The sequence below is a fragment of the Episyrphus balteatus genome, chromosome 1 (genome assembly GCF_945859705.1).
Source record: "Episyrphus balteatus chromosome 1, idEpiBalt1.1, whole genome shotgun sequence".
Classification (NCBI taxonomy): domain Eukaryota; kingdom Metazoa; phylum Arthropoda; class Insecta; order Diptera; family Syrphidae; genus Episyrphus; species Episyrphus balteatus.
The window spans coordinates 87,875,403-87,893,848 of record NC_079134.1 but is presented as its reverse complement, the minus strand read 5'-3'; the positions used below and the strand labels follow the sequence as shown (position 1 = coordinate 87,893,848).

Sequence of the window (18,446 nt, the reverse complement as noted above, 5' to 3'; positions counted from 1 at the left end):
ATTTACAACCATACATATTTTCTTAAAGTTAATGTTATTAGTAAAGGTTAGGTTTGTACTTAATTCATTTAACTTATATTTGAAATTTTATTTTACAAATTGCCTTGTAACTAAAGTTTTTAAATAAGTAAGGATAGCATAAAAATACTACATTAATAATGTTAACATAAGGAAGAATATTAGTATGTGCAGGGGCGTACACTCTCTAGGGGCAAGTGGGGCGGCGCCCCGGGGCCCCCAACCGACACCAGGGCCCCCTTTGGAGAAAATGCAGAGAAGGAAACTGTTAGCAGAAATTGAGTTACGAAGTAAATTAAAATGTATTTGAATCACTTCGGATACAAGGGAGACAAATTATGTCATTCAGTATCATTGGTCATTGGTAGCCACTCGATATATATTGATTTAATAAAAAGGTTACCCCAGGGGCCCCAAAAAAATAAACTGCTTTTTTAAAAGAAAAATTATAATTTTATCTCAGGGCCCCAAAAAATATTACTTGAAAAATCTTTGCAACCACAAATAATACATTAGGGGCCTCAAAAAAGGAAAAAAACAATTTCAGGCCAGGGGCCCCAAAAGCCTTTACTTCAGGGCGTCAAAAAAAAATTAAATAAAAAAAAATTGTTTTCTTAAAATAAATTACATTTGTTGATGGATTACTAAATATTACTTTAGGAGCCCCAAAAAATATGACTTCGGGGCTCCAAAAATATTATATGAAGGGTCCCAAAAAATATTTTTTCAGGAACCCCGTTAGTTGAGAGGCAATCAAATATTAATTTGGGGGCCCCAAAATCTATAACTAAGGAGCCCAAAATTATTCATCAAATTTTCTGATGGCATGACAAATATTATTTGAGGATCCTCTAAAGCTATTACTTCAGTGGTTCAAAACAATCAAATGGAAAATTAAATATCAATTCAGGGGCCCCAACATAAATAAATCAGGGCCCAAAATAAAAACATTACGTTATTGGTGGCATTCCGAATATTACTTCAGAACATAGGTCCCAATACCTATTAATTCTTGGCTCCAAAAAAAATAAATTATATTTTAGGGGCCTCTAAGCACTTAATTTTGAGGCCCCAAAAATAATTTTTCAGGGGCCCCAAAAGAAATAAACTATGTTTGATGATGGAAAATCAAATGTGTAAGAACTATCAATTCTAAGCTAAACTAATTTTTATTTTAGTGGTCTCTAAATATTGAATTTTGGGGGCCCCTAGTACAAGTATTTACTACTTTTTTGATAGGAATTTTAAGTAAGTATAGCAAAGTGCATTACGAACATATTAAAATATAAAAATAAACCTAAAAATAAATAAGCCATACAAAAAAAAATGTATGGTTTATACGTACTTTTTTGTATCTAAGGGGCCCCCAAATATCAAAGGGGCCCCAAAATTTAGTCTTGCCCCGGGGCCCCGGTGACTCAAAGTACGCCACTGAGTATGTGATTACCATAAGATGATGTTCTATTTATTATTATTTTCAAGATACTCTAGCAAAATCTTACCTTATTGAATTTACGATTTAAAACTTTTTTCATAAAAAATTGTTGACGTTTTGAACTCGAACTCCCGGTCGCTTATTGGTTAGAAACCCCTTCTTTGTTCGAATAATCCCTTCCGGCTAGAGTTCTATCAAATTGTACACTTTCTTAAATTAGCTCTTGATATTCATAGTTTCTTTTTACAATTTGTATCGATGGCGTTTATATCCGCTTTTTCCTTTTAAGTATGTTTTTCATTTTTCTTTAAATCAGGAGTATTGACTCTTGTTTCATTGATTTTATTTATTTTGTTTCCATTTTTTCTTCAAACAAAGTTCAAGAGTTCTTCTCATTCAAATTTATTCATATTAAAGTGAATCACCCCTTTAGTGAGTTTCACAAGAGCTGAAAAAATTTATTTCACTTTTCTCCTATTGTGAGTTCCGGACGAAAAGTTGTTCACGTTCCGAAAATGTTTCGTATTTTGAGTAATATGCAAGGTTATCAACAGCTATTTTCGTACTTGCATTTACATTACATTTTACATTTACATTTATTGATTGAAAAATGATTTCACATTATGAAGAATCTTATAGGTAGTGAATGCTTTACAGTTGTTCAATATATATTTTTTTGGAATTTAAATTTAAATTAAAATTAAATATTATGTTTAAAAATACATTACCCATTAATTGATAAAAGCTTGAGCTAAATAAAAAAAATAAATAAGATCTATTTATGTATCACTGTCCAAGTGAATGAAAAGGTTATTTTTAAAATTACTCATATTTGTACTTCTCCTAAGTGAAAGGGGTAATGAGTTCCATAAAGAGACGGCCGGCGCACAGTGTGGGATTTCGCGAATTTAGCGGAATTTAATTCGAAAAATGACTTGTCTTGTTTGATGCCAAAACCGGTTTTTATTAAAGCTAATAGATTGTAGAAAGTGATAACAAAAGCATTGATAGGTGGGGATCATGTAAACAAAAAAAAAATAGCTTCGAAGTTGCAGTTGGCGATTTTTTTTCTGTTTATTTGGTGAAAGAGATTACTTTGCTCTTAATTTTTTCTCGTGCGTTTGGTGTGCGTTTTAATAAAAAGTTTTATTTTTTTTTATATTTTCTAAATATCAAGATATAATTATGTAAGTAATTTTTTATTTCACAGGGTGTTTTACATTTTTGTTTTGGTGATTGAAGTTAAAAAAATGTGTTTTTTTTTTTTCGATTTTTGTACCTTTGTTAGAGCAAAACTTTAGTTATTCAGCGTTATTCCGCTTAGAGACAATATTCATTTTTTTTTCTAAATGACCATCAACAAAAAAAAATGATGGCATACCGTAAAAATCGAATAACTTTTTTTTTTTTTTTACACTTCAGAAATTTCCGATGTAGTGAGCTTAGAGCAAGCTGCAATCTACAATCAGAGGCTCATCATAAGTGCATGTGTTAGTGGTTAGTAAATAACACATGCACAAAAATATATACTACGATACAAAACTAACAATTAACATATATTACATTATAAAATTAATACAGACATTGAAAAACACTGGTCCGAAAACTTGTTTTCAATCCCACCTTACTTATATTAAAGTCGATATAAGATGTGTTTAAGTTAAAAAGTTTACACACACGATTAAGAGGTTCATGTATGCCATAGTTTGTTCTATGAAAGTCAACGTGTAAAAGTTCAAATCTTCGAAGGTGGTGAGACCCTCCGCGATAATTAATCCCGATACAGGCTAACAAGGTTGGAGCATCAATGTATCCATTAAGAAGTTGATGGAGAAATATTAGGTCATTATTAACTCGTCTTTGATATAGAGTTTGAATCTGAAGAAGTTGGATCCTTTGTTCATATGGAGGCAGGTTATAAGGATCAGACCAAGGAAGTCCCTTTAGAGCAAATCTTATGAAATTATGTTGAATTGATTCAATACGGCTTTTGTGAATTTCATAAAATGGAGTCCAAACTTGCGAAGCATATTCGAGATGGGGTCGAACGTAACAATTATATAAGGAAAGTGTAACATAGGGGTCATTAAATTCCTTTGCCCAACGTTTAATAAAACCGAGCATAGAGTTAGCTTTATTTATAATGTAATTGATGTGTTCAGTGAATTCTAAATTTCAGCTAAAGTGAACACCCAAGTCCCTTAAACGGTCAACTCGACAAAGTTGCTGTTGCAAAATGCAATAATCAAAAACACTCGGAAATCGTTTCCTAGAAAAAGTAATTGTCTGGCATTTAACTGGGTTAAGTGTTAGACCATTTTTTTCACACCAAACACTAAAACTATTAATATCGTTCTGTAAAAGAACGTGATCATCGTTAGATTTAATTATTTTGAATATCTTCATGTCGTCAGCAAATATTAAAATTTCACTCGAACGCATGCATGATGTTACATCATTTATAGCGAGAATGAATAAAAAAGGGCCCAGGTGGCTTCCTTGAGGAACACCTGAGTGAGCAATGAAAGAATCTGAAAGACAGTTTCTAAATTTTACCTGATAGGACCTATTAATAAGGTATGATTCTACCCACGCTATGAAAAATGGCGGAAACCCAAAAGCTTTAAGTTTAAAAATGATGACTTTATGACTAAGCTGATCAAATGCCTTTGAGAAGTCTGTGTATACGCAGTCTACTTCCCTTCCCTGCTCTAATGCATTTGAACATTTATGAAGAAAGGTGAGCAGGTTTGTTACAGTTGATCTTTTTCTTACAAACCCGTGCTGCTGCTCACTTTTTGGTATTTTGTTAGAAGAAGAATGTTATAGAATTAGAAATTTTTTTTATTTCACAGGGTGTTCAAAAAATTTGTGAATTTGATTTTAAAATAGTTCCAATAAAAATACAGGGTGTTCAAATTCAAAGTTAACAGTAAGAAAAAAAAAGAATTAAGTTATATTAAAAATTAAAAACGAAAACTATCAATTAATAAAAAAAAATATTACATCTGATAAAGGGTGTTCCAATTATAATAATAAAAATAAATTAATTAAAAAAAAACAATTGTTTATTTTTCGAGAAATAGTGCCTTTAACGCGTATTTTTCACAAAATTTGATATTTTATACTTTGAAAATCGGTATTAAAATTAATTTTACTTGTTATAAGTGCTGTGTTTTGTTATTGTGTGTATATGACTGTGGAGTATTAATTTTCGTCTTTTTATAATGTGGTATGTTATTTGAATAATTAGCAAACTATCCTTTTAAATTACAAAATATTTCGGTATTATATAATTTAAAGAATGTCTTTCCAAATAACAAAGAAGGAAATATTTGATGTTTGGGTCTCAAAAATAAAAATTAAGCGCTTTGAGGCAGTTATTTCATTTGTTTTAAGTGTTTTTGGTAACATAACGTTTTCTGAAGAAGCAGTTAAATCATTAAAGGCGTCTGTGAGGACAACTTGTTTTAAGTTAGATCAGTTATGGTCAAAAAACAGGAACCGTGAAAGCTTTGAATGCAAAAATGCTTCCTGGCTCAGTGGCTATTTAGTAATACCACAGCAAATATTTTACGACCTAGAAAATCATTTAATGAGTCCTGTGAAAAAATGAAGGAGAAGAAAGTAGAAGGCCTCTTAGACTCATTTAGCTTTGAAGAAATTTCAACTGCATATGAAATTAGTTTGCGAAAAAGTGGAAAAAGGAATTAGTAAGGGTGAAATTGTTTACATTAAAAACAAAACATACAGTAAAAACAATTAAATAAATTCAAATTGGCTGTTTATTTTACAAAAATAACACGATTGGTAAAAACAAATTGTCTATTCCAGTTATTTTTTTTTATATTTTCTAAATATCAAGATATAATTATGTAAGTAATTTTTTATTTCACAGGGTGTTTTACATTTTTGTTTTGGTGATTGAAGTTAAAAAAATGTGTTTTTTTTTTTCGATTTTTGTACCTTTGTTAGAGCAAAACTTTAGTTATTCAGCGTTATTCCGCTTAGAGACAATATTCATTTTTTTTTCTAAATGACCATCAACAAAAAAAAATGATGGCATACCGTAAAAATCGAATAACTTTTTTTTTTTTTTTACACTTCAGAAATTTCCGATGTAGTGAGCTTAGAGCAAGCTGCAATCTACAATCAGAGGCTCATCATAAGTGCATGTGTTAGTGGTTAGTAAATAACACATGCACAAAAATATATACTACGATACAAAACTAACAATTAACATATATTACATTATAAAATTAATACAGACATTGAAAAACACTGGTCCGAAAACTTGTTTTCAATCCCACCTTACTTATATTAAAGTCGATATAAGATGTGTTTAAGTTAAAAAGTTTACACACACGATTAAGAGGTTCATGTATGCCATAGTTTGTTCTATGAAAGTCAACGTGTAAAAGTTCAAATCTTCGAAGGTGGTGAGACCCTCCGCGATAATTAATCCCGATACAGGCTAACAAGGTTGGAGCATCAATGTATCCATTAAGAAGTTGATGGAGAAATATTAGGTCATTATTAACTCGTCTTTGATATAGAGTTTGAATCTGAAGAAGTTGGATCCTTTGTTCATATGGAGGCAGGTTATAAGGATCAGACCAAGGAAGTCCCTTTAGAGCAAATCTTATGAAATTATGTTGAATTGATTCAATACGGCTTTTGTGAATTTCATAAAATGGAGTCCAAACTTGCGAAGCATATTCGAGATGGGGTCGAACGTAACAATTATATAAGGAAAGTGTAACATAGGGGTCATTAAATTCCTTTGCCCAACGTTTAATAAAACCGAGCATAGAGTTAGCTTTATTTATAATGTAATTGATGTGTTCAGTGAATTCTAAATTTCAGCTAAAGTGAACACCCAAGTCCCTTAAACGGTCAACTCGACAAAGTTGCTGTTGCAAAATGCAATAATCAAAAACACTCGGAAATCGTTTCCTAGAAAAAGTAATTGTCTGGCATTTAACTGGGTTAAGTGTTAGACCATTTTTTTCACACCAAACACTAAAACTATTAATATCGTTCTGTAAAAGAACGTGATCATCGTTAGATTTAATTATTTTGAATATCTTCATGTCGTCAGCAAATATTAAAATTTCACTCGAACGCATGCATGATGTTACATCATTTATAGCGAGAATGAATAAAAAAGGGCCCAGGTGGCTTCCTTGAGGAACACCTGAGTGAGCAATGAAAGAATCTGAAAGACAGTTTCTAAATTTTACCTGATAGGACCTATTAATAAGGTATGATTCTACCCACGCTATGAAAAATGGCGGAAACCCAAAAGCTTTAAGTTTAAAAATGATGACTTTATGACTAAGCTGATCAAATGCCTTTGAGAAGTCTGTGTATACGCAGTCTACTTCCCTTCCCTGCTCTAATGCATTTGAACATTTATGAAGAAAGGTGAGCAGGTTTGTTACAGTTGATCTTTTTCTTACAAACCCGTGCTGCTGCTCACTTTTTGGTATTTTGTTAGAAGAAGAATGTTATAGAATTAGAAATTTTTTTTATTTCACAGGGTGTTCAAAAAATTTGTGAATTTGATTTTAAAATAGTTCCAATAAAAATACAGGGTGTTCAAATTCAAAGTTAACAGTAAGAAAAAAAAAGAATTAAGTTATATTAAAAATTAAAAACGAAAACTATCAATTAATAAAAAAAAATATTACATCTGATAAAGGGTGTTCCAATTATAATAATAAAAATAAATTAATTAAAAAAAAACAATTGTTTATTTTTCGAGAAATAGTGCCTTTAACGCGTATTTTTCACAAAATTTGATATTTTATACTTTGAAAATCGGTATTAAAATTAATTTTACTTGTTATAAGTGCTGTGTTTTGTTATTGTGTGTATATGACTGTGGAGTATTAATTTTCGTCTTTTTATAATGTGGTATGTTATTTGAATAATTAGCAAACTATCCTTTTAAATTACAAAATATTTCGGTATTATATAATTTAAAGAATGTCTTTCCAAATAACAAAGAAGGAAATATTTGATGTTTGGGTCTCAAAAATAAAAATTAAGCGCTTTGAGGCAGTTATTTCATTTGTTTTAAGTGTTTTTGGTAACATAACGTTTTCTGAAGAAGCAGTTAAATCATTAAAGGCGTCTGTGAGGACAACTTGTTTTAAGTTAGATCAGTTATGGTCAAAAAACAGGAACCGTGAAAGCTTTGAATGCAAAAATGCTTCCTGGCTCAGTGGCTATTTAGTAATACCACAGCAAATATTTTACGACCTAGAAAATCATTTAATGAGTCCTGTGAAAAAATGAAGGAGAAGAAAGTAGAAGGCCTCTTAGACTCATTTAGCTTTGAAGAAATTTCAACTGCATATGAAATTAGTTTGCGAAAAAGTGGAAAAAGGAATTAGTAAGGGTGAAATTGTTTACATTAAAAACAAAACATACAGTAAAAACAATTAAATAAATTCAAATTGGCTGTTTATTTTACAAAAATAACACGATTGGTAAAAACAAATTGTCTATTCCAGTTAAACTGATTTTTTTTCGACAGGAACTTTAAGGTTCTTTTAATTTTTGGTATCCTTGATAATGTATGGCAGAAAAATTTCGTGACAGAACACTTACCAATTTAAACAAAAAAAACATTGATTGTGCATAAATAAAGCTACATAATTTAAAACATCCTTTGAAATAGTATCTTGTACGTTTTAGTAGCCTTTTAGAGAATAGTTTCTTTAGTTCATAAACAACGTCATTGACATATCGGTTTGCAAAAAACCTAGTCAATTCTGACAATAATTAACTTTTTTCTTTATTTTATTCATATTTGTCATAAAATTAAACAATAAATCATTCCTCAAAAGTTTTTTTTGTAAATTATGATTTTCAAAAAAAAGTACTTTTTGGTGAAAATAACCTGTCACTTCCAAGCTCATTTTACAAAAACTTAAATAAAATATCACCAAAATGTGAATTACATTTGATTGTATACACATATTCAATGAACTAATCACAAAAAAAAACCACAACAAAATTTAAAATGCAAGCGTTATTAATTTTATTCCGCTAAATTCGCGAATTCCCACACTGTGCGGCGTGTACGAAGAATGAGCGCTCCGATTGCAGACAATAAAAACGAGGTGGAATAAAATAAGATGTTCTTTGCGAACTTGCAAAATCTAATCTGCTGTACAAATAGTCAGGTTGCTTAGTCTGCTTTATATTATAAAAAAGTATTAGAGTTCTGAACTTTATGAGGTTGTCAAAGCTAATGCCCATGATCTGCATGGAAAAGTTTGATATATGATCGAACAAGCGTTTTTTGAGAAGAAGAAGAAGAAACGAGTTTTGCGAGAAATGCCAATTTAGTGTCTTATTTAGTTTGAGCAAGCTCAAATGTTCGTTTAGTGTTAAATGAAACCTTTGTATTACAGATTTGAAGTGTGTGTTCCAAGATATACACTTCAAACCCACATTAAGAAGCCTGTGTTGAACTCGTTATTGCTTATAATTTTACTTAGTTTTCCTAAAGTGGTGAATCTGTAATGTAACGCATCTACTAGTATTGAGGTTCTGTCTTTCATAGGGTGAATGGGCAGATGTTTTGTAATGCCGTTATTTTTCTTAATATTTGTAGGAGTTTTGATGGATACTGAAAAAAATCTTTTTAGTTGATAGGGAGATAAAACGGTTAAGATCTAACATTGAATAAACTTGAAAACAAAATATATTTAAAAAATAGGCATTCAAAAAAATGTTTACCCTCATATAACTTGGCAAAAAGTTTGCTCAAATATATTTAAGTTGGTAGGTAAAATAGAAATTTAAAAAAATTGTTACCCTCATATAACTTGGCAAAAAGTTTGCTCTTGAGATAAGAACCAAGGATAGTAAAGTCTATAAAGGGTGAAAGGTGTTTTTTCGTAGAGAGAGAGGGGCGAAGGTCGACAATATATTAAAAAAAAATTTTTGTGAAATTATTATATGACACATGTTTTTACGGTATTGTTTGATGCTGAATCGATTGACATTAAAATATAGTCAATACGATTGCTCTAAAGCAAATTTCCGATTAAAAACAAGGGTGCTTGTTTTTTATTTCAACAGGTAAAATAAAACCGAAACCCATGGACAACATGAAACGATGATGAAATTCGGGATGAAAGTTTTAGATAAAGTAGAGACAAAGGATTCATAAAGTTCTTAAAGGTTTTTTTTATGGTTTCAGTTATGTGTAAGAAAGTAAGCTGACTAAATTTTTTTTAAATTTTGTAAACTTAGTTCAAAGGTTTCGTTTGTTATACGAGTATACAAAATAATCTTTAGTGAAAGGGTGTTTTTTCTTTAAGAAATGATGAAATTCAGAATTGGTTAAACAAAAACTGGGACAAAAATGGTACCTACCCCAACTTTTTATCTTTGCTTTCTATCGTAAACGCAACGTGTTTACTAAATTTCAGTAAGGCGGCTCATCAATTTTGATTTCACTCGAAAAAACACCCTTTTTACCATTATATTCTATTAGACGCTTCAGATTCTTGTTTCCTTTTGAAAATTTTAAGAATTCTGTTCATAAATGAATTCGAAAATTTTTGAACATGTTTAAGAAAAGTTTCTTAGGCCCATTTGCTCATACTAGTCATAAATTCTAATCTTAGATAGGTCGAACATAGCTCTTGAATAATTCTCAATCGAAATATCAAAACACAAGACACAACATTCCATTTTGAATATAAGAAACGAACTGATTTATTGAATTAAAACTAAACTACATTACAGCTACATATACATATATGTCTTATATCTAACTTACTTCTACAGATAAGACTATTTACATAGATAACAAACTGGATAACGACGGTGTGATACAGAGAAGCATTTGTTTGTAACACGATTCACACAGATGTGTGTCATAAACACAATCAGTGTGAATCATGTATACAAGGATCTATGCCATATGCCGTCGCCGTCCACTTTGAACCTTAATATGTACATAACATTCTTATGGTCATAAAATATTATCTATATTTAAATGTTAGTACAATAATGTTTAAATAGATAATTAAACAGCTCTAATGTTTTACTTAGCTTATTCTAAGTTTCTAAAAAATATTTATGTTAAACCTAGCAACGATTCACTTTCATGCGAGAAATCGCTGAGAGCTTCAAATTAAAATATCAAACGACTCAAACGTCAGTGTATTTGAATTGTTTTTGAGAAATTAACCGGGAATAATTCAACAAATTTATTATTTTGGCAATTTTTATTGCAGAAAAAAGTGTTAAATAGTGAAAGTGGCAATAAAAATGTGTTTAATTTAATAAAAAAAAATTATTCATAAATAAATAAATAATAAATGTGAGTGAATTTATATTAAATTGATAATGTTTTTCCTTTTCCCCCACATACATCAATTTTTTAAGCCGCGTTCTTTCTTTTTTGGTCAATTAAATACTTTAAGTTGATCATAAAATCCTTGAGTTCTACTATTTCTTGCCCCTAAGTTATGTTAAACTTAGAGGAATTTATGACACAATTTGAAGTTCGTGCAAACCGCTATGTATAACTTAAGGGTTTATGTTTCACATAAATATTTAAGACTCGTTTCAGCAAATGGGCTTTAGATTTTAAGAAAAGTTTCTTAGATTTTAATAATTAAAATCATTATTGATAAAACAAATATTCATACAATTTAAGAATTATTTTTAAAATTTTTTTTTCTATAATTTAAGAATAAAGTTTAAGAAAAGTTTCTTACATTTTAAGATTATTTCTTAAATTTTATAGTTTTTTTCATAAATTTCGTAAATATTTAAATGAAGTTTTGCTTAAATTTTATGAAAAAATCATAAAAACTATGAGTTTTTCTTAAAGTTGTATGATTGTTTTCATAAAATATAATACCCTTTTCATTAAAATGTATGCATTTATTTATATAAATGCATATAATACATTACCATTCCAAGCCTTTAATTTGTTCCTAAAAAAAATTGAATTCCAAACAAACAAACAGACAGCAAAAGAAAATTTTATTTTCTATAACTTTTATCTTAATAAATTTTTCTATATGACCCATATTTTTCGAGTTAATTTCAAAAAACTATACCCCTACTCAGCTTAAACTTTATACCCACTTTGATTATAGATTTTAAGGTCAACGCAATATGGAAGTGTTCATATATGTTTTTAATGTTTTTAATTTTAATATTTACTAATTTTGTTTAAAACGATACTTACCGATTTTGAGATAGTTCCTTTTGTTTATAAAATTTCAGGAATTTGCAAAAACTAACATTGCAGCTAGATTTATCATCCCAAAAACATATAAAAACACTATATTGCGTTGATCTTAAAATCTATAATCAAAGCGGGTATAAAGTTTAAGCTGAGTAGGGGTATAGTTTTTTCAAATTAACTCGAAAAATATGGGTCATATAGAAAAATTTATTAAGATCAAAGTTATAGAAAATAAAATTTTCTACAAGTTTTACATACATAGTTTTTGTCAAAAATCAAAAATGGCCGAGTTATTCACTAAAACGTGTTTTACCTTTAATCCAAGATGGCGGCTTAAGCACAAAGTCGATTTTCCCGAAAAACTGGTTTTAAGCTTTCAGTGATCCCCTCTACCGTCCTATGAAAAAAAATTGCACGATCTAATTTTTTCCATTTGAAATGTTTAATTCGACTGGGCTAAACATCTAAAACAAAAAAATGAAAATTGTTTTTAAAAATAAAAGAAATTATTAAGTTTAAACGTTATAAAAATGTTTTATTGATCACTATCACTATCAATTTAATTTTTAATTTAATTTTACTTTTTTAATGGATGCATCATCTGGAAAGATAGAAAAAAGTTTGTATTAGTAAAATGACTATGTACTATTTGGTTTAAGAAATCGAAATAGAAGGTTAAATTAACTTTTACCTTATTGTAATCGGCAGCATTAGAATCTGGAGCTGAAAAAAACACAATACAAAATTGAATAAGTTGGAAAGATAAAAATATAAAGAATTTATAGGTACCTACATCATATAGAATAATTTGAGAAATGATAATAATATTATGTTAAAACAAAATTTAAATATTTACAGAAATGAAATAAAATCTAACACTCACTTAATTCTATGTTTTGCTTTAATTTGCAATGACAATTTCAAGTGTACAGGATTTGTTGAGAATCGCTTTTAATATGGTAAAATACTAGTTATTTTCAACGGCGTATACAGGGGGGGGGGGGGGGGGGGTCAGGGGGTCATGACCCCCCCCCCCCCCCCCCCAAGAACTCAAAACTTAAACAAGAAATTGTTATGTGATTTCCAAAATGTCGAAGTTTTGGAACATGAACGAAAATGAAAAGTGAAAAAATTTTTCGGTATTCAAACCAACTATTTTCCTATATTTGGGGATATTTTTAGCAACCGCTATGCTGGATTAGGATTATTTTGATTCGTTCGATAATATAAGGCATTGATAGGCTACATGTTAAGCTGTGTTGTAGAGTTTTGTATGGATTTAAAATCCAAATATTTTTTTAATTTTGATAATAATATAAACAAGCTTGTCTAAAGGCAAATTAAATATTTAAGCAAGCTTAGATCACTTAAAATATCCTTCGATAATCAATTTAAGAAAATCTAATAAATATAACTGAATATGTTTTATATTTTAAACCGCCGATAAATACCTCAAATCTGACGAAATCAGAGCCGAAAATTGTAAAATCCTTAGTGAGTGATCTAAAGCATTTCTTTAATTAGTATTGGCGTTTGAAATTTCGAAAAAATATCTACCCTAAAACTAGCATAATTTTGTTTAATATTTTCTGTTACGACAAAAATATTTTTTTGTCTTTACTATTTTCACAGAGGTACCTATTTGAATCCTGTAACCCCCTCGTCTTAAAAAAAAAATAAAAATGTGCGTATACAATTTTAAAACAAAATTTAAAAAAATTATATTTTCAAACACAATTTTTTTGGAAAAACAATTAATTCGAAAGTTACCAGTGTTATTAAATTAAAATGATTTTTATTTTAACTCATAAAATAATTCTGGACTAGCGGAAAACAATGCAGAGTTTTTTAAAGGCAAATTATTGAATCGAAGGACTTGTACATTACTAGGGATCGGGTTTCCATGCAAATGCTTTAGGAACACCTCGGAAGTATGGCAATGAAGTATGTACACGAATCAGCATATTTTTTTTAAAATGGCAATCAATCGTTAGTGCACATTTTTGCATATTTTGCATTTATTAGCATTTTTTTTTTGCATATTTTGACATATTTTGGAAATAAATGCATGTTTTTCGTGCATATTTTCGCAAAAATTGGAAAAAATAACGAAATTTCACGCTTAAAATTTTTGACTAAAAGTGACTGAAAGTCAATTGGAAAAAAGTCAAAAACGTAAGCAAATGCTGTACAAAACTGGCAAATCAACGTTGTCCAAACTCATAAAAAACACGCTCAAATTATAAATTGGATTATTTAAGAGTAAATTTTCGCCAATTTTATATATTGTTTTTAAAGAAAACCCCAATATTTCCAAAAAGTTACATCTTTGAACTCGGAAATGGTTTCGTATAAAGATTTCATAAAAGTTACGTAAAATCTTTTTATAATTTTAAAGAAATATTGATATTTTACAAATTCATGTGGCCTTAAAAGCATATTTAAAGTGCATATTTTTTTTTAAGAGTATATTTTGAGCGCATATTTTTCGTTTTTAAGTGTATGGAAATCCTATCCCTATACATTACACTGTACTTTAAGGACAGGATGGTCTTAATTGGTTAGACTTAAGGTTGAACCCTAAACAAAAGCAAACGAATCAGACAACGTTTTTGTTTGGTTATTCTTAGACCTCTTCGGAACTGCTCGATTCGATATGCAAAACGAACAAACTTTAATATTTTTAATTCAAATAGCACATTTTCAAGTTTATGCCTACTATCAAAACTTTTTTAAAAAAAATTTTGCATGACCCCCCCCCCCCCCAAGAAGAAATCCTGTATACGCCCCTGGTTATTTTTCGATTAATGAAAAAATATATTCATTTTAAGAAAAAATACATTCATTTTAAGAAAAAATACTTAAAAACGAAAAATTTATGAAATTCTTACAAATGTAATTTTGAAAATAGATTTTTTTCAATTTTAGAAGGGGAAAAAGTCAATTTTAAAAATTATTTTAACTCAAAATACAACTGAATGGAAAATAATAGTGAATTTCATTTATAAAAGTATGTCCAGATTCTAAGATTCAGCAAAATATTCTTTCAAATGGGAGTTCGAAGTTTATGAATTTATTCATAAACCTTCGTATTTGTTCTTAAAAAAAATTTATAAAAATATTTTCCATGGGAAATTTTTTATGAAAACTCATTCTTACATTTTATGAATTGTTCTTAAAAATAATTTTTTTTTAAGAATTCGTGCTTAAATTTAATGAATAATTCTTAAAAATTTATGAATTTTGGTTTATGACCGAGATTCATAATTTTTAAGAATAATAATTTTTTTCAGTGACAGGTGTATTTTTTAAACTAGTGAAGACTTATTATATTCGTAATTCTCATGGAAAAATCAACGTTTTTTTAATAAACAACGTAGGTGTACCTTTTATATAATTGATTTTATTGAACTTATGGCGGATTTTCCTTGTTTTACAAAAAAACACCCTTTCACCTAAAATATATTTATAGAATAATAACTTTAAGTTGAGAAAGAAACTGTACTTGAAATCATATTTTAGAAATAAGAAGTTATTCACTTGTTCTTTATTTATTAATTTGTTTATTCACTGTTTTTTTTCAGCTCAACGCATTACAACAATACATCTAGATGGAGTACAATATTTCATAAGCCGCATGAATCCATACTCTCCAGAACTTAATTATTTCCTTGCGTATCAATATTGTCGTTCATTAGGTTTACAATTAGCATCTTTTGAAACAAAAGAAAAAGCACAATCAATGACAACTTATCTACGAAACGCTGGGTATGGTAATTATGATTTTTGGACTTCTGGAAATCGACTTGGCACTGGCATGTTTTTGTGGATGAGTACAGGTCTGCCATTCAACGCAACATTCGACTTTTTTGAAAACTCCACAGATGGGATTCAAGCCGGGCTTTTAGATCCAGTGGATCATAATAGCAATACTTCACCGCAAAGAACGGCTCGTGATAGGTATGATACTTTACAGCTTATATGTATTGAATGTTTTTAAACTCTGTTATAGCAGCAGCGGTTCTGAGAAAGGATGTGTAATTTTGAAGCAACCTACACTCAAATGGATGTCAGAGGACTGTTCAACCGTTAAGGATTTTATTTGTGAGCAGACAAGATGTTATTACTACAACTACGGAAGTATTCCAGTTTCATCAGCACAGGGGTAATCGCAAAATACCTGCACTTAATTTTATTCACCAATCGCATACGCTGAAATAAATTGAATAAAATTTATCTTACAACTTTACCAATAAAGCATTCAAATAAATCTTACATAAATATCTATCCACAAACTTTAAGTGCAAAATTTGAGGCAAATTTATGTTGTTAATAATATAACAAAGCCCTTCATTCAGACCTAACAGAAAAGCTTATTGTGATTTGAGTTCAAAAATCCTACTCATACCTGCTATAAAGCAGTTTTCTTCACCTCGGACTTTCTTGTAATTGATTAAACCAATTTCAACAAAAAAAATTGTACGAGAGCATTTTATTACTTTTAATTCAAAAACAAAACGTTCACTTACAAATACATACATATATCAATTTTAGATTTAAAAACAATATTTTTTTTTTTAATCAATTTGGTATTATCAAAACGCTATGAAATGTGGCTTTTGGGTAGGATGTGGCTTTAAGGTAGGAGTTCATATAACTCGATTATTTCCGTCTTACCTTTTGAAATTCTTAAACTCAACAACATAAACTTTTTGCAACATGAATATAATTTAAATCAACACCTGCACACGCTGTCAACATTATTTCAAGAAAAAAAAATGTATATAGCCCAGTCGAATTAAACATTTCAAATGGAAAAAATTAGATCATGCATTTTTTTTTCATAAGACAATAGAGGGGATCACTGAGAGCTTAAAACCAGTTTTTCGGGAAAATCGACTTGAGATATGACCAATTGTTTATAATAAGAGCTTAAAAGATGGAGTGAGTTATAAACAATTGGTCATATCTCAGGCATTAATGAAGCGATTTGAAAAATTCAAAGACTTAATTGTCTTGCTAGACATCAATTATAATATTTACTTATTTTGTTTAAAATGACACTTACCGATTTTGAGATAGTTCCTTTTGTTTATAAAATTTCAGGAATTTGCAAAAACAAACATTGCAGCTAGATTTATCATCCCCAAAAACATATAAAAACACTCCCATATTGCGTTCATCTTAAAATCTATAATCAAACAGGTGATAAAGTTTAAGCTGAGTAGGGGTATAGTTTTTTCAAATTAACTCGAAAAATATGGGTCATATAGAAAAATTTATTAAGATAAAAGTTAAAAAAAATAAAATTTTCTACAAGTTGTATATGCATAATTTTTGTCAAAAATCAAAAATGGCCGAGTTATTCACTAAAACGTATTTTACCTTTTATCCAAGATGGCGGCTTAAGCTCCAGGCCGATTTTCCCGAAAAACTGGTTTTAAGTTCTCAGTGATCCCCTCTATCGTCCTATGAAAAAAATTGCACGATCTAATTTTTTCCATTTCAGCTTAATTTTTTGTACATCCCGACTGGGCTAATAATAAGACGGTTTCCTCCGACTTATTTGGGGAATTTGTGTGTATCGCGCAATCGTTGGGCTGATGTGATGAGCCAAATTATGTTGCACAGGTTGGGGGTGAGGTAGGTTTAATTTGAAAAAAATCAGTTAGGAATAAAATAGGTAGGAATACAACAAGAAAATAACACGCTTCTTTCCGACTTTTTATATGAATTTGTATGTATCTCTCCACTGGGCTGGTGTGTCAAAGGTTTCCACTATTATAAGTAATATGCGTGGATGTTAGATTGTATGTCATTAGGAAATTTTGTTGGCAGAAAGTGCATAAAATAACTGCAATTTACATAAAGTGACACAATTGCCCCAATTGAATTCAGCCAATAATACAAATTTAGATGGTGTAAAAGGTGTAAAAAGTGTTTATGTAGTAAGATTTAGTGGTTTGATTATGGCTTTAATATGATTGGTTGGAAAAAAAAGTCGAAAGCAAGAACCTAGCTTTGTGATTTTAATTGACTTTAGTAGTGTTCTGAATTCAGAAGTCACAAATTGTCATTTGCTAACTTCTAAGCCCAACTAACAATTTTACTTCCACAAGGGTCTAACGAAGCTGTTTCGATTTTAGAAATATTGCTTGTATACGACGATAGAGCCATCTGGCCCACCCGAGAAGCTTGATAGGCCTTAGAAGAGTCATATGCAAGTTGATTGGAGAGACTCATAACATGTCTTTAATGCCTTATAGAAACAACCAACATTTGAAATTTGAAAATGTGTATTATTGTTGCAGGCTTTTATTTTTATTTAGAAGCTCTGAGTAGACTTGTCGAAGGATTGTGAAAGTCTTAACGAGGTATATCCCAAATAGAATAAAGAAAAAAATATTTTTTTTTCATTTTATTTTTTTTTTTGTGTACCTATTACATTTTATTTTTTCATTTTCTTCTTTGTTTTCGATCCAGACAAGTTTTGCAAGTTTTGAAATTAAATTTCCAAACACAATTATATTGAGAAAAAAACTTCTTACTTAACTTGACGCATTTTGCTGTATTTGAACCTCGTACATCCCTGATTGATAGTCCGGTACCTTACCCATCGAGCTACTCAGATATACAGGGTGTCCCAAAAGTAATGGATCAAACGAAATATGCTGATAGGCCAACTTTAGGGCTCTCAGAATTTGGTAACTTGTTCATCCCAAATCCTTACGGTTTTCGATTTAATGCAGTTTTTGTGAAATT

The 18,446-nt window shown here is 29.6% G+C and overlaps 1 protein-coding gene across 3 annotated transcripts in view; it reads left to right on the top strand.

Moving 5' to 3' along the window:
• LOC129906928 (uncharacterized) overlaps positions 1-16,240 on the top strand; it is a 69,729-nt gene extending 53,489 nt beyond the window's left edge. Inside the window, exons 4-5 of one of the 3 annotated variants that reach the window (XM_055982919.1) lie at positions 15,269-15,644; positions 15,700-16,240. In XM_055982919.1, the coding sequence (XP_055838894.1) occupies positions 15,269-15,644; positions 15,700-15,853 (530 nt within the window). In that variant the 3' untranslated portion in view covers positions 15,854-16,240. Of the gene's footprint in view, positions 1-15,268; positions 15,645-15,696 lie in introns of all 3 variants that reach the window. The other 2 variants (XM_055982918.1, XM_055982920.1) reach the window with 2 other exon arrangements.
• The last annotated feature ends 2,206 nt before the right edge of the window (positions 16,241-18,446 follow it).